At 37.3% G+C, this 17,686-nt stretch overlaps 1 protein-coding gene across 1 annotated transcript; it reads right to left on the reverse strand.

Moving 5' to 3' along the window:
- Nucleotides 1-11,591: 11,591 nt before the first annotated feature.
- tent5ba (terminal nucleotidyltransferase 5ba) lies at nucleotides 11,592-17,625 on the reverse strand. The gene is made up of 2 exons (XM_051865816.1): nucleotides 17,199-17,625; nucleotides 11,592-13,255 (listed from the first exon to the last, which is right to left on the reverse strand). The coding sequence occupies exons 1-2, from the start codon at nucleotides 17,352-17,354 to the stop codon at nucleotides 12,230-12,232; spliced, it is 1,182 nt and encodes a 393-aa protein (XP_051721776.1). The 5' UTR covers nucleotides 17,355-17,625; the 3' UTR covers nucleotides 11,592-12,229.
- Between the last annotated feature and the right edge of the window lie 61 nt (nucleotides 17,626-17,686).

The raw sequence follows: 17,686 nt of genomic DNA on the forward strand, positions 1-17,686 counted from the left end.
ACGCTGATTCATAACGCTTCGAAGCTTCATCGGATTTCAACAAAAATATCTTAATTTGTGTTCCGAAGATGAATGAAGGTCTTACGGGTGTGGAACAGCATGAAGGTGAGTAATAAATGACATTATTTTCATTTTTGGGTGAACTAACCCTTTAAGGTTTAAATGAAATCTGTAATTATCTTCTTAAGTAAACAACAGGAATTCTGATGCATTGATCTATGGATACTTGGACTAAAACCCAAGAATAAATACAACTGAAAAAGTGTTTGATAGCGGCTTCTTCTGTAAATCAATACCACAAAGTCACAGACAGTTGATACATAACAAAGGAAACTTTCACAGAAACCAGTGGAACTTCAGGAAAGAGACTGATGCCATTAGGGTGCCTGTATATTTTTTCAGCCTTGATCAAGGACTAAGAACACTAGTTCCCAGCAGCAGCTTCTAAGAATCAAGGAAATGGGATCTCCACAGAGTTCCTCTGAAGCCAAATCCAAATCACACCCCACTTACTGGGGCTTTGCCTCTGATGAGTGATGTTGCACTATAATTACTTTCCTGTGAATGTCCTCACGGTCACCCAGCTATACAAATGAGCCGAAAACACCCTGAATCTACTCTAACGTAAGCTGTGAACATACCATGGATGTGCAGACAGTCCACTGCACGGCTGAGTCAAAATAAGACCTACAGTGAGAAATGGACCTGGATCTACATTTAAAAATAATGTGAAAAAAATTGAGTTGCTGATTGATATTTTTGGTCAAATTATTGTCAAAAGTGCATGAGATTTTTAAAATTGGTCTGAATTTTTGAAACCCACAAAATACAAGGTAAAAGGCAATATAAACTTAAATAAGTTTAAACCTAAAACTACACAAACACACACAATTTCAAATTCAATAAAAAACTAGAATACACACAATTTAGAAAATGAGTAACAGTTATACAGTATAAAAATGCTTTTAAGACAAAATATAAAGTAATTAAAAGAAAATATACTGTAAGTAACTTAAAAAAGAACAAATATGAGCAGGCAAATATCTGCCAAGGAACCACAGGAAAAAATGAACAGTAGATGCCAACATATTCTCAAAACAAAGCATAAAACTAAAAGCAAAGGAACACAATAAAAATAAAAGAAAATGTGCCCACGAGTAAAACGATAAATGATTTTCTATTTTTGATTCCCTCTAAATGACATTTATTTTGACTCAAAGCTTTGCACGTAAGCCTCAGAGTTCCAGCGTTCCCGTAAAACGGTTTTACTGTGAAAAGGGTGGATGTTGTTGAATTATGTGTGCTTTGAAACAATTTAATGTGGGCCTACAGCGCTGTTATTTATAGAAGGCGAGTTTCTGAGTTCGTTCCCGAGGTCGTGTTTATTTTGTTTCTCAGGGAGGGTAAAAACATTCCCCTCCAGAAGTTTTATAAAGTCTTTCGCTTGAAGACAGCAAAAGAAACTTGAGACAATGGGACACTGTTGCACAGACAGTGGGATGCTCTGTGACCTTGCCCATGATCTCCGCTCCCCGTGCTGGGAACAGAGGATGTCTGAGATCATAGCCCCACAGACAGCCTTGCATCCCCCTCAGCACACCACAGGCCGCAGCACTTGGCTCAATCTCCAGCTTGCGATAACATCCGAGCCTAATTCCTCCTGCAGACTTCACATGAGAACCACGTGTGGGGCGAGACGACAACCAACGGAGCATCTCTCGAGCCAATCGCCCCACCTGAGAACATCTGGCCCTGGGCAGAACAACCCGCAGCTTTCATCTGGCCTTGAGAAGCAAGGGGGTGGAAAGAGTGACTTTCTCATACTGTAAATATGGACAGCCTCAGACAGCTCACTGTTTCCTCAAAGCGTCATCGGCTTTAGTGTATACTCTGTCTGTAGGGATCAGCAGGGCTTTGCTTTGCCAAACCTGCTGCACCTTTATATTATCTATCCTCATACACAGTAACAGTCTCATCTGAAGGATAGAAATGCCAAACTGTTCTCAGACCAGCTTTCATATTTGACAGCACCTGACACGACAGTGAGCTCTTTCAGAAGGAGTCTATCCTAAACAGCTGGGATGGATGTGTCCCGTTTATTTTAAGCTCTGTTTCTCAGGATGTTAGGTTAGACAGCAAATAACTTCTAACTTTTATGAAGGGTCCTGCCAAATTCCCCAAAACTGGTCTTGTTGCCTGGTTGAATACCATGTAGCTATTAAACAGGGGCTCATTCACACAAAATGTGTATTCATGCAAATCAGTAAACACCGAAAAAATGCTAGGAGCTTCCTGTATTCCTGAATTAAAAACAGCCATATTTATACTGCTATATTTAGGTTTATTCACCCGTTCTATTAAAAAATACTGGATTTTAATGATTTTCATGATGTTTGGTTTCGATAACAGTTCTTGCACATGCATTTTTCATCCGATGCAGGACAGGACCAGACTAAAAATTGTGTGAAAGTGTTCAGCAGGAAACACAGTGTGACTGGCAAAGTCAGATTGCCAAGCTAATTACACGAGCTGGCTCTTTTAATGACTCTTACCGGGCTGTTCTTTTTAGAGAAATAATAACATACAGCGTGACCAGAGATTCCCAAGCTAATGAGAAGGCATTTTTAGTGATTCAGTAACACAGCAGTGAAGTCCTAAGTCTTGATTCCCAAGCTAATGATTATTATGAGCTGGTTCTTTTTACTGAATCAAATGCATAGAGCACAAGCAGTGAAATCTGTTTCCTGAACAAAAGACTCTTATGAACTAGTTCTTTTCCACAAACACTTAGAGCTTATTTTCTCAGTTATCTGAGTCACTTACTGAACCACAAGACATTCATTTCATCATGTGAACAATAGTAAACCATGAACTGATATTGTGTTATGTGCCAGGATTTAGAAACCTAAATCGGTGCAGTTACTGAGTGGTTCTTCATATGACAATGTGTAGTTAAAGAGTCAGTGGTATTTTAGAAAAAAACTAATGAAATATGTTAATACATTTTTTGTTCTTTGTTTTTATACATTAAAGGGTTAGTTCACCCAAAAATTAAAATTCTGTCATTAATTACTCACCCTCATGCTGCTCCAAACTAGTAAGACATTCGTTCATCTTCGCAACACAAATTAAGATATTTTTGATGAAATCTGTGAGCTATCTGCCCTCTGATAGACTGCAACACAACTACAACTTTCAAGGCTCAGAAAGGTAGTAAAGACATCTTTAAAACAGTCCATATGACTACAGTGGTTCAACCTTAACGTTAGGAAGCGACGACAATACATTTTGTGAGCAACAAACAAACTTTATTCAACAGTTTCTTCTCTTCCCTGTCAGTCTCCTATGCTGTTTACATTGCAGACTCAGTGAAGTGCTTCTGGGTTCTACGTCAGAACGCCGGCTCATTATTGGCCGGCTCCTGCGTCAGCATCATACACATGCATCATGGTGCTCACGTAAACAGTGTTGGCCGATACTGAGTCGGCGTTCTGACGTAGAACCCGGAAGCACTGCAATGTGTCTACTACATCAACTGCATAGGAGAATGACATGGAAGAGAAGAAACTGTTGATTAAAGTCATTATTTTTGTTTGTTTTTTGCGCACAAAAAGTATTCTCGTCACTTCATAACATTAAGGTTAAACCACTGTAGGCACATGGACTATTTTAACTATGTCTTTACTACCTTTCTGGGCCTAGTTGTGTTGCAGTCTATCAGAGGCCAGATAGCTCACAGATTTCATCAAAAATATCTTAATTTGTGTTCCGAACATGAACGAAGGTCTTACGAGTTTGGAGCGACATGAGGGTGAGTAATTAATGACAGAGTTTTAATTTTTGGGTGAACTAACCCTTTAAAATAAATTTGAAACTAAGAAATTTCTTGAAATTGTTGATGGAACCGTTAATGAATTATCAGAAACATAATCATTAAATTCCTTACGATTCACCCCTAGCTATATTTAGAAGTGTTACACCCTGCAATTTTGTTGTTCCAATTCATAAGGACTGGCTAGGCAAGCAGAATGAGAGAGCATTTGCCTTTGGCTCCTAGCGGCCCATCCTCTGCCAGCACTGCACAGTGTCCAGTCAGGCCTACAGTAGCACCTAAGCTAGGCCTGTGTTTGGTTTGGGAGCAAGGAAGTGCGGTTGGGCAGTAGGATTTGGTCTGGCCGGCATCGCCCTCCCTCCTCCCCCCCTGCAAAAAAACTCTAGAGGCCTGCGGCCTAAACACTGCAGCCATTCAGCTGCCCCGCGTGCTGGGGATAAAGTTGGGATTGTTTGTCAGCGGACTGCAATGTGAGGAATGCAGAGCTCCAATTCCCCTCTGGGAAAGGAACATTGAAGGGTGGACATTCTGTCCTTTTCTCTCTCTTTCTCTCTCTATCTAACTCTCTCTCTCTCCAAATCATCATTTTTTTCCTCAGGAACAATCCATTTACCACATTCAGCAGCAGCCTCAATCATAACGGTTGTGACTGAAGTGGAATAACAGATCGGATCTCTCCCTGGTGAGCTATTCTGAGTTCCTGGCAATAGTGAGCTTAGAGGCCCACAAGCCCCTTCACATGAGGATTCCATATCCACAGTCCACCCCACTGGCATTTCCATGCGCACTCCATCATTCCCTGTGACATCACATTCCTGTCACATACTCACACAATTTCCTCCTTGCATAAACGCGGTGCACTCCCAGTGCCACCGGCTTTGCAGCTTGACATATGGGACCATCAGCAAGGGGCGACGTCCTTAATGAATATGTTCCTGAACTAAACAAACTCAGTGAAAGGCTTCTGCTGAGATTTTTAAAGCTCCCTTTGATGTTTCTCCCAACAAATGAGCCCACAGATCTGCGATGAGAGGCTGATACAAGGAGAACTTTCTTTCTAACTTGTTTAGAGACCACACAGCCCATAAAGAAAGATGATGCCTGTTCATATTTGTTGGCCCACCGGGCCAGTCCCGTGATTTAGACCAGCAGCAGCATGTGTTAACCTTTAAGTCCTATAGAATGATGTCAATTTATGGCAATCATGTGACTAACAAAACAGTTTAATTAAAAACACCTACTGCAGCCTGACAGCATCTGCTCTTCTGGCCAGCTGTGCGCTCACATGGTTCAAGAAAACCACCATTGGCACGCTTGCTCTGCCAAGATTCAAAGGCTGGAGGACACATTACACCAGGTGCTTGCAAGGTCATGACCATTTCACTAAATTGGAAGATAATTGGAGAATCTAGCTCTCCTTTCTCTACTACATGTGAGCAATATGTTAACTTTCATTATATACTCATCCATGACGTTTAAAAGCTCTGTTCCAAAACCTAGTGAGTTGCCTGCAGGCAACTGTCTTCAAAGGCTAAAACCTAACGGTCATTGACCCTCATAAGTGACTGATTTGAAACACACATTATAGCCTATGTAGAAACAATTTGCATGCCATACAAATAAAGCTCCATATGTCAAGAATATGGGAAAATTAACTCACAATTGAGTTCACTGTTGCAAAATGAACAATGGCATACTCTAAGCATAATCATACAGTACTTACAGTAGCACTTACAGTTTAAATAGTCTGTTTTAATCCTTTTAAACTATTTTTGATACTTTTCATTTATTTAAATGAAAATTTTTCCCCCACTGAGCTTGTCATAATGCATTATGGGGTTAGACTACTCAGTAAATGGGTAAAGGCTCTTTCTCACCAAAAACAACAACTATAAAGATAAGGCAGGGAATTCTTGCCCAGAACAGAACCATACCGCCAATACAAACTCTATGCAATTATCAATCATATTTGACGGTAGTGGTCCTGACAGAATTCTGTTTATTATATATTTATGTTTCTGCCACTTTAAAATCTTGACCTCTTCAAAGTCTGTTCTGATTGGTTGTCAATGATTTTATCATTCTGAAAGTGATTCCAAAGATATTGTTCCTTTGTGCCTTTAATGTTAGGCAATAGATTTGGACTAGCATACCCTATTCTCATAGAACGAACGATTATTAAAACTGTATAGTTACAGTTATAGTTATCTTTTTTTGTTGTTTGGTGTGAACAATCCTATATATTGTTGTCAATGAATGGGACGCTAAATAAAATGTAGGCTTTGATAAGATTTTCCCAGTAAATAAGCAAGAATAAACTGGTGTCCTCCATGACTTCTGTTCTTTCCGACAACAAAGCGGCACGCTCGTAATCACTACTTCAGAAGTGGGAAGTGGGAAATTTCCGATAGCACGTGAAGGTAACATTATTCACAGCGTGCCGTCTTTGATTTTTTTTTTAACGGAAATATAAACGAGGCTGTGGATGACATATCTCTTCAGTGGGTTGTACTGTTATTTAATGTTTTTGGGATCTTTCTGCTGACGAAACTGCAAAAATATCTTTCCAGGAATTTTCAGTAGACAAAAAACTCCCGATAATATGACCTGTGGAAAATTGTAAGTGATCTAGGAGCCATTGAAAACACGGTAAGTCTATTCCCCTTACAACCTTGCTTTCATACCTGTCATGGCGCTGCTCTGAATACGGTGCAACGCAAGAGCGCACATTAAATAGCCTATAGCCTACAACTAGAACACGCTTTTGCATGCCTGCGTAAAGTATCTACGTTCTGACATTAAAATACTATGTTTGGAATAAAGATTAAGCCTAAAGGGGATGTTTTTTACGATAAAATCGGCTACGCTGCCTCTGGCGTTGAGAATGCAACGCGTAATCGCGTCGCGTTAAGAATTTCAGGTCGGACACATTTAGAACCCAATGATGCACAAAACTGAGCTTATGTAACTAAAATTATCTGCATTCACATACTTAGAGAGTAAAATTGTTTTGGACCTGAGGCATTAGGCATACTCCTGACGTGAAGGGTGTTCGAGCCTACCTTTTTTTCTTCTTTTTTTGATGAATTCTGAGAAAGCACTGCATGTAGGCCTACCCTTCACAGAGAAGCTAATGACATAGGTTTTTCAAAGATAACCTATAAACTAAACCATAGAAAAAATGTGTCAGCTACATTAGAAGATATGTTCAAACTTGAAGCAGTGGCTCAGCAGATAGAAGTCTGGAGCTGCAGTGCTGACTGTGGGAGTTTTGAGAGTTAGCCAGCTCTGCCAGAAGGTTCACCGCCTGTGCTTTATGACCAAGTCGGTTCATGCCAGACCAAAGCCGTTTTAGCGAGTAAATAGCCTATCAATAGCTTTCCTCCCTCGTCGGTTTGCTCTTAACTCTCATTACACAGACCACACATTATCAAAGACACATGCAGATCACAGACATCAAAACTACCTCCATATAACATGTACTTAATATTATAGTGAGATTTAATCTGACCGCACTGACCTATAGTTGCCTAGAAATATCATTAACCATTAATATTAAGCATATTTTAATGGACTGTCCTGATTTTAATGCAAGGCGACATTTCCAGAAAGTACTTTTTTAAAGAGTTTACTTATTAGATGTTTTTATTAAAAAACAGTTTTAGCAGGAAAAATGTTAAAAAACAGTTTATGAAAAATTATTATCAAATAAATATGAAACATGTAGTTTTTATTGTAATGTAAAAATGTATTTATCTTTTATTTCTTCAAATGTGCCATGAAAATAGCTTTTGATGCTAATAGGGCACTAAAATAAATATCATTACTCAAAAAAACGCAACAAGAATTTTCTATGACATTTAAAAAAAAATCAGATTAAACAGATTAAAAAGAAAGGAAAATATGAGATACTTCGTAACTTTAAGAAACGCTAGAAAAAAGTCAACACATTATAATGAGTGACCTACCTTTTGTGGTCTGCACATCAAGTTACAACTTTATAGCATTCCTTCAAAAATAGGACTTATTTGGTTTCTTCCTATTGAAAAGAGACTCGCCCTGTTCATTTTTCCATTCTTTTCTCTGCCCTGATTCAAATGACGAAACATGTGATAACTTTGTCTTTCCCCCCTGAGGCTTCAGGGTACATATCGTGCATTCCAGTCATGAATTTATGGTTTCACCGTGCTGTTTTTCCAACACTTTTCTGGATACTTATTTCAGTGATGGTCGATTTATAACAATGGTATTAGGTTTGACACAAAGATTTAATGTTAAAATACTCCATATATACTGAATAGAGCAGTCATGCTTGAGGGAAAACTTGTTTTGATTGTTTGGTGTTGAAGGTGTGTGATCATTTAAAATTAATTTGGAACCACATTGTGTGCTGCAGACACTGTTTAAGATGTTTTAGACAGGTTGTAATTTAAAATCCTCATTAATTGAGATTGATTTAGCTATTTTGTGTGTCACACAGCATCAGAATCATCCATCTCAGGCGGTGCTTTGAATGTTGCAGACGTTTTAATTTAAATGGCTCATTAATGGAGACTGAGTCATCTTTTTAGTAACACATGATTAAAACAATCAGTTTAATTTTTTTATTGACCTAAATTTGGCATGAGATCTCTGTCAATAGGACTGCACAAAATCAAGAATATTATCCATGATGAGTACATGGATGAGTTCTCTGAAACAGAATAAACACATTCATTAAATTTGTGCTCTTTCCAAATGTCAGCCTGTCAGGTTTATGAATACCATGAACATAATTATCTAAACAGCGAATATTGCACTTGCCCAGTGTTGCGGCGGCGGTCCAGTTGACCTGCCCTCAGTGATTCAAGGATGAAGACAAGGAGCGTCATTGTTCCAGGGGAAACAAGACAGACAGGTGTGACTCACACACATGGATGTTATTGGCATGGACAGAGGAGAAATATTTCCCAGCCCTACCAAAATATTAAACATCATATTCATTTTCCATTGAAGTTTTTCATTTTTACACGAGGCACACACTTTTAGGCAAATACATTTTGCTGTGCAGAATATACAGTTGACCCAAAATGTATTTGGACTATATTTGAATGTTATTGCATTAGACACAAAATAAAGTGCCATTTTACTTTTTTTTTTTTTTTTTTTTTTTTTTAAATAACTAATGTCAAAAGTGATTTTTAGTGGATGTATGAAGCCAGTTCACACAGGTGTACACTTCTGTTTAAGTTAAGTTTATGTTTTTTGAAAGTCTTATACTCACCAAGGCTGCATTTATTAGGTAAAAAATACAGTAATTTTGTAAAACATTATCACAAGTTAAAATAACTCTTTTGTATTTGAATATATTTTAAAATGTAATTTATTCCTGTGATGGCAAAGCTGAATTTTCAGCCATTATGCCAGTTTTAAATTTAAAATTAAATTTTAAACATTTCTTACTATTATCAATGCTGAAAACAGTTGTCGTGCTTAATATTTTTTGTGGAAACCATGATGCAGTCTTTATTAGGATTCTTTAATGAATAGAAAGTTCAAAAGAACTGCATTTATTTGAAACAAACATTTTCAGCAACAATGTAAAAGTCTTTACCATCACTTCTGATCAATTCAATACATCCTTGCTAAATAAAAGTATTAATTTCTTTTTAAAAAAAACCTTAATGACCACAAACTTTTGAATGGCAGTGTAGTTCATATTTTTCTAACTTTTCTGAATACTTTTTATCTTAATTTTGAACAAGATATTTATTGTTCTATCATTAAAAACCAAACAGGCTTATTATTGTTAAATGGTTGCTTGAAATGTGTGTTTGTTCTTTATTTTTAAGTGTTGTCTTGGTGTCCAAACACCTTTTTGTGGTCACTGTATCACTGTAGCTGAAGTTGTTTAGAATAACATCATATATGAGTCATGACATATTATATTGCCATTTTGTGCCATGAAATGATATTGTTGCCCTCGTTTTGAAGGCTGCTGTATTAAGTTTCTGGGTTTATGTTTTACATTTTATGTTCTTTTGTGAACACAATTCTGTTATGACATTTTCTATTTTTTTGTTTTTCTGAGGTCAAATACTGGTTTCATCTGCAGTGACACTTGAGGAAAATGGTAACATAAAAACTCTTACAGATAACAGGTGTAGATAACAGAAAATAGTTGGTATAAATTACATCAAAGGCTAAATACATGTAATAGCTTGTAGCTTCTTGTCGAAAACATGTCTCAACATGTTTGAGCATGTCCTTATATATTCCAGAATGTCTGTGCTTTACAACCCGCTGAATTAAATAGCACTACCTCATCCTAATTTTTTAAGCCACTGTCTGACAGGGTCTGCTTCACCAGTGACACTGTTTGCACTGGGCCGGGATATTACACATGGTTTACCAATGGCTGTGTTTTTCTTTAGGGTTCCTTAGTCATTTAACTAGGTGGGTATATTTATATCCTTATAATGTGAGGCCTAACATGAGGGAATAAGTGGATTATTATTCCCCAGTTGTCTACTTCAGCTTTATGACAGTAGTTGCTCCCCTGATGCCTTTTGAATAGCGTTGGCCAAACATGTCTCTCCATGACACACTGAAATGAAACATCACCTTCACTTAAAGGGATACTTCACTAAAGAACATAAATTTTGCCATTATTTATATACATGTTTTTAAAACATCATAAATTTACTTGAGAATCAAAATTGTGTGCAATTATAGTACTTGTTTTTAAAGTTCGACATTGACTTTTATTTATCCCATTAGCAAGTGATTCTCTTTAATGTCATAAGAATAAAAATACTTCATATTTATTAATTCTTATTTAATTAATAAAAAATGCATATTCTCAGAAAACAAGCCTTCATATTTTTTAAGGATGCTTTTTATATCCCAAAATTGCAAAATCAGTCATATGAGCTCTAAATAAAAGCAAAACATTAATGTTCTTATATACTTCTAAACTTTGTATGGAATAGAATTTTTTTTTTTTTTTTTTTTAAACTTGTTCTAAAAAAGATACCTGAGATTGAATAAGTGGATGAATTTCTAAATTGATAATTTATTGACTGATTCCCAAAAGGCAACGGCACAAAAAGACTCGAGCACAATGGTGAAAGGAGAATTTATGGATTGTCCCACTTGTCTGAACCTACAGTTGCCAGTCCTGACCATTAACTACTTTAAATTAGCAAAAGAATGAACCTGTTGTAGTGACAACTTTAAATAATTAAGTATTTGAGCAATTCACAATGGTAAATTACATTATATATTAGTCTACTAATCAGTAGTAATCATTTTTAACATCGCATCCCTTGATCAGTTAGCTTACATCGCAATACCAGCTCCTTGATGTTTACAAAAACAATGACATGGATATGGCTTTATGAAAGGAAATAGGATTCTATCTCCAGGGGCAGCATGGGTGGGTTAACAAAACAGCCTTTGTCTGTTACCTTTAGTGTCACACTAAAAGAGAGGCCATTGTGCTTTAGAAAGGATCCTTATGGTTCATGTCCTGGAACTGCAATGGATCCATTTCCTCAGATTAAGAGTCAGCACACATTCAGACCACAACAGTGCTACACTTGAAGTTTCACCACTGACCACTTTCACCTCTGCTCTGTTGATACAGAAAATCCTTACCATTTGAAATTCTTTTCCAACACAAAGTGAAAAGCCTAAAATGATTATAAAATATATGCTTGAATATTAATAACGACAAAAAAAACTTCAAAAGGTAAAAGAGGTCTAGAACACATGAAGATGGGTTTTGTGCTTTTTTAATCACATGAAAATACATGCCTCCATCCCTGAAAATAGAGTTTTACAATTAACAAGGAGACAGAAAAATGGTTTTAGAGAGCACAGGTCTCACTTGTACAATGTTTTTAGGCACTTGGAATTACAACAGCAAACATTCCGTTCTTCATGACAAAAATAAAATATCTTTGGTCCTTTAAAAAACCAAGAAGCAAAACAGAGGTTGATTGAAACCACAGTCTGGGGGAAAAAGAAAAAAAAAATCCCATATAGCTTCACAACGCAGAACGCAGCCTTCTCTCCCCGCTTACATAACCTGCAAGAGTTTAACTGAATCTATAATGAGTTTGAGAGAGAAAAAAAAGTTGTTTTTTTTCCTGCTACATGTGAAAAAGATCTTCGTTCACTCTGCAGAACAGAATACGTAAGGATCGGCTCAAATTAGACATACAGCAGTGAACAGTCATTCTATATATGTCACATTTAGCACAAAAACAATTGCCATTGTTTTGTAAAAGCTCCTCCTAAACGTCCATTTTTGTGTTTGAAAAAAAAGTTTATATATTCACTTGCATATCGTCTTCACCACATGGGAAGGTACAAGGGCTGAACTCGATTTTTATCAGAAGTCCTCTGCAGGGGTCAGTTGCAGGGCAGCCATGTTGGGTAGGTACTACTGCAGGTGTGCACCAGCGGCTGCACGTGAGCGATGTAGTAGTTACTGAAGTTGATGTCTCGCACGTAGGGTGCTGGCTGGTAATAGCATGTGACGTTGGTAACCGTAGGGATGGCATTCTGTTCAGCCAGCACCCTCAGTGCGAGCATGGAGATAAGATTTAATGTCTGCCGTCGTTCGTGTCCCATCAAGCAAACCGTACTCTCATTGACCACGTGGTATAATGTGACAAGGCAGTCGTACCGTTTGTGCTCCATTCCGGCAAAGTGATTCTGTAGGTACGCCTCGAGCTTTCGCTGTTGCTCGCCTATGTCTGGAAAGTCAATGAAGAACCGAGAGCACATGTACCTCTGGAGTGATTTCATCTCCGATTCGGAGGTCGGCTGAAACCCTCGCACCAAAAGGTGGCAGTATTTTAAGAGACCGCCTCCCCGGATCTCCTCCGGGTTTCGTGTTGCGATGACCTTGTTGCACAGATGGCCGAGAGCTTCCTCAAAGTCCCCGTACATGCTCTCGCCCAACACCGTCGGATGGAAGCACTCCGACATGGGTGTTTCTGAACAACGGTCGAAGAGAAGAAGAGAGTCCAAGACTATCTGGAAGGAGTCCACGCTGAACTCAAATTGGCGCCTCAGAGAGTCCACGAATTTAAGCTCAACGTTCTTGCCGGTGTTGTTGGAGAGCGAAATGAGGCTCCAGCGGTCGTTGTCATTGCAAACCTTCACCAACTTCTGCACATAGGCCTCCTTCAAAGTAAGTGCTGAGATTCTTTCCTTGCTGACGCCCTCAGGTAGGAAGTCCAGAAGGCTGTCGAGAACCACATCTTTAACCACATGGAAAGCCTGGTCATCTGACAGTGAAACACCAAAAATCAGGTCCAAGTCCTTGTATCCGAGCCCTGTGTCTTGGTGCAGAACGTGACTGGCAGCCGAGCCGTTCAGCCTCACATCTCGAACTGTGATGCCTTGCTCCTCCAATCGTGCTCGAACCACCTGCAGAAATAGTTTAAGATCAGAGATCAGAGACTGTTTTATTTATTGGTCAGTAATTGATATTTAAATGTACATATTTCCCCTGTTTTTACATTTAGATAATCTTTGCTGTCATCTAATGCTCACTTAAAGTTAATCTTTAATAATCTAACACTGTTAAATGTAATTTTTAGCAAATCTCAAAGTCATTATCCATTTTTCAAACTGTACAATATGATGTTGTGATTCCTATGTATACTTCATGTAGCTTTTAAAACAAATTATTTTATTTTTTGTTTTATTTTTTATTTATTTAGAAAATTATTATAGAATTTTATTATTGGCCAGTTATCGATTATTCACAATAATATCAAAATCATTTTCATCTTACCATATCAGCCATAACTGAAATATCCCTAATCAGTAACATCTAATCACTACATGAACAAGTAAACACTGGAAAACATAATAGCGCACTAAGTACTGCCTTATTTGAACAATTTGAGGATACTTTGTTATGCCACCACTGCTATTAGATAATTACCTTATTAGCTAAAAAGCCTAATAAGACAAGCTAGGCTTCAATGTTTATTTCAGGAACTGCTAAAATCACAGATCTCTTGTATTTATCCCCCCTCACTCTGAGAACATCTTTAGAATCACAGTTGGTCTAGACTCTATAGTCAGTGATCAATAACACATCAATTCACTATAGTTTGCAGCTGCTGTCCTTTTGTCTCGTTGTTGATGTGATTTAGGCTGTTGAAAAGTAGAATACTGACAGCCATATGCTCCAACTAACTTCCCCCTGAGAGAATTTTTGTCACATTTACACATTTAACATTATTTACTATAATTGGCCTTTTAGTGTTAATCTTCTGTGCTGAATGCATTTATTTGCAAACTGTCATTATGTTTCCAGTACATTTTAATGCATAGACTACAGCTAAAGCTGATTGTGAAGACCAGTATTAATGTGTTAATATGGAATGTGCACTGTAGAGATTGGCACATCTGTGCTTCGGCAGGAATACATCCACAGGGAATTGGAAACATACACCACTGTGTACAGCTGCACAACATGCTAAAAGGCATTATACAAAACTGCTCGCTTAAGAATACTAAAACTACAGAGGCAGATGTTAAGACTTCACATTCACATGTAGGTCTTATAAATCTTGAATGTGAAATGGGGAACGCATTCATAAATGCCTAATTCAATAAAGGCAAAAATGTTGATTTTGGCACAGACCACATTTTATGCATGCCAAGCAGATTTATATGCTATTTATATTGTTTTGCAACCATTCAGAGATTAAAATGTGCTTAAATCAAACTCATTATCTCCGTCCTGAATGCACGTAACCTTCATTTTCCACAGCTCTGTCGGATTAATGTCAATCAGATCACCTACCCTCACTCCTGTCAATCAAATCATTAGCCTTCTATTTTTACACATTAGGTCAGATTGCAGCAATTGACCAAGTGAATGCAGTGAAACCAAGCACACATGCTGAGAACATATATGGTTTTACAGAGTTGACGCACAATTAATCAACATGCAAATTGCAATATGGCCGAGTGCAATTTATTAAACCACAAAGGGTGTGATTTTTTTAAACAAAAAGTCTGTTTACTTTATTTAATAATGGACTATTGTCAGTATGAACTTAAGTCAATGGTGTTTCAAAAACACTGACAATGACAAACAGAAACTCAAAGGTTCTTTAGTTCTTTTAGGGTTTAACCGGATCACCTTGCAGTGCATGTGAATATTATGATATTAAGATGACGCCAAGTCAGGTTCACAATTGCATTCAAAACCTACATTTTATGGTTCAACTGTACATCACAGCTAAAAGCACAAGGTGCAAATGTGCAATCATGACACCGTTATGATGATAATGAAAACAGCCACAAAGTCCATGTAATGACATGGATGCCGTGGCAAATCATTAGGGTTAAGGAAAACTAGTAACAGTGAACGAGCAGCCATCTTTTGTCAATTTCGCAATGGCATGTGGAGGCTGTGCAATAAAACATCAAAGTTGGTTTTTACAGGTTTTCCATTAAATATAATGGGCTTCCTTGTTTGGTTTTATTGACAGGACATTACTATCTGTTCAAACACAGGCAAATAACGTATTATGAAACAGAGATTGTCAAAGGCTTGACCATTCATTACAGTCCACTCCATGTGGAGCAGAACTGGATCAAATTAAGGAAAACTGTCAAATCCAGTTCATAAGTAGTTTCCATCTTCATGTAATAATTAGAACCAATATAGGCCAATCTCGGCCAGTTTTTAAGATCTAAGGAATGGCACTTATAAAGCATTCTTGAGAACACTGAAATCAAACATGTCAGATGTACATATATGACTGATGGGCAACTTCCCTAAAACCATATGGGATCATATACATGAAATGCTGAAACTTGTACACATTTTCTGTTCAGCTGCAAGCACATTCTCCCCAAAGCACTTAAAACAAACCCTCTCTTGTTGGGGAAGCCATTCTAAAGGAAGTGATCTGGAGAAAAGATCAATATCTGCTTGTGTGTGTAGATGCAAACCCACACTGCTTGTGTATGAGAACAAGAATTCTTTTCATTAAGAAGGGGGGCATTGATGCTGGTTATCACTGGACTAGCTCAAGGAGTGTTACATTGCATGGGATTAGGGTCGGTAATGAGTCACACTCAGTGTAGGATTCGTGAGAATGTCCAAGTCATTAACAAGTCACTTAAATTTGCTAAGTGCAGTTTTCTGTATCTGCTGTGGAGGGCCAAAGGCTAAGAATGTTTTGCTTATCCTTGGGGGGTTGAGACATTACACCAGTAGTTGGCCATGCAGTGACAGGCCAGTGATTGAAAAAAAAAAAAAAAAAAATTGAGTACTTTTTTTTTTTTTTTTTTTTTTTTTACATTTATTCCTTAAAATTAACTAAAATAAATTTACACTAGACTAGAACTTTTTTTTTTTTTAAACAAGGCATCCAATAGTGACTAGCATATTTTACCATTACACTTGTATTTTTGACTAATACCTATTCCATTGCACATTTTTGCCACTGAATTCTGTGAGCATCTGTGATTCAGATATTAACTATTCACTTTTGATAGCCTATTTCAATTTTTTTTACTGGTAACTTTTCATTAGTTTCTAGTAGTCCCCGTAGTAATATCCGTTCCAGTTTTACTAGTATTTATGAGACACTAGTATCTATCCCAGTTATTACTAGTTGCTTTTTACTTTATATTTCAACTAAAAATCTTACAAATCAGATTTAAATGTTAGTAACACACTAGTGTCTGATAAATAGTCACTAGTGTATATTCATTTAGTACTGGGGCAACTAGAATAGATATTAGTTACTATTAAACTTAGTTTACGATTAAGAAATAAATACTATTATTAGCAAATGAATAGTTAGTAGTAAAACTTGAAGGTACTGGTTATATCTGCAACACACTAGTTCGAAGTGAACAGCTGATATTGACTTGTCACATTGGGATAGTGACTAGCAAGAGTCCTAGTGAATAAATGAATAGATATTAATCACTACTGGAATACTAAGTAGCCTACAAGCAAGTAATGAACAATAACTAGTGAAACTGAAAGAAGAGATACTACTCACTTTTGATTACTTGCTAGTAATTAAAAAATAAATAGGTAACAGTAACATAAAATGATAGCCAATAGTTTTAAAGAATACATTTTGAAACATCTAACCATATGTAGTATGGTTATATGTTTTATTTATTTATTTTTAATGAAATACAAATATATATATATATATATATATATATATATATATATATATATATATATATATATATATATATAAAAAAAAAATTCAAATATTAGGCTATACAGACCCGTAAAAAGAAAATGTTTCACAAAATTAGTTAGGATATAGTAATGTGCAGAAAAGTATTCAGAGAGATGCGCTTTCATAATAACCTGAACAATCTGTCGTGGCTGCACCGAAAGCGTCGGGAAGTTTCCACGTCCGTGAACTGGAACCGTTTCGCCAAGAATAGAGTCCAAACGTTGCACCTGCTCCCAAGACAACACGCAAAACCGCCGACACTGCTCTGACACATCACCGGAGGACATGTCGATAGAAAGAACAACCAGCTTTAAAAAGGCAAAAACTTCTGCTCTACTCCCGCACAGATATCGCTGTCTTTCCAACAGATGAAGTTCCAACGCAAAACCGTATGTGAAAAGCTCAGTTATTTCGCAGTTGCTCTCGTTATCAGCTATATATAACACGGTTCGTGAGGTATCGACACAGTATGTGAGGTCATCCAGCTGCGTTCGTGATTCACTATTCCCAATCCACGCACAACCAAGAGACGCTGTAAGTATTACAGTTATGCTAGAAACGCACCATCTGAATGGTCTTTATACCTATTAGATTTGCATACGGGCGTATTATTGGTTGA

The sequence above is a fragment of the Ctenopharyngodon idella genome, chromosome 16 (genome assembly GCF_019924925.1).
Source record: "Ctenopharyngodon idella isolate HZGC_01 chromosome 16, HZGC01, whole genome shotgun sequence".
NCBI lineage: Eukaryota > Metazoa > Chordata > Actinopteri > Cypriniformes > Xenocyprididae > Ctenopharyngodon > Ctenopharyngodon idella.

Excerpts from the sequence above, each read along its gene's own strand:
- tent5ba (XM_051865816.1), bottom strand. The coding sequence starts at position 17,354 with ATGTCCTCCGGTGATGTGTCAGAGCAGTGTCGGCGGTTTTGCGTGTTG. Across the intron at positions 13,256-17,198 it reads AGCCACGACAGATTGTTCAG|GTGGTTCGAGCACGATTGGA; the intron begins GTTATTATGAAA and ends CTATTTCTGCAG.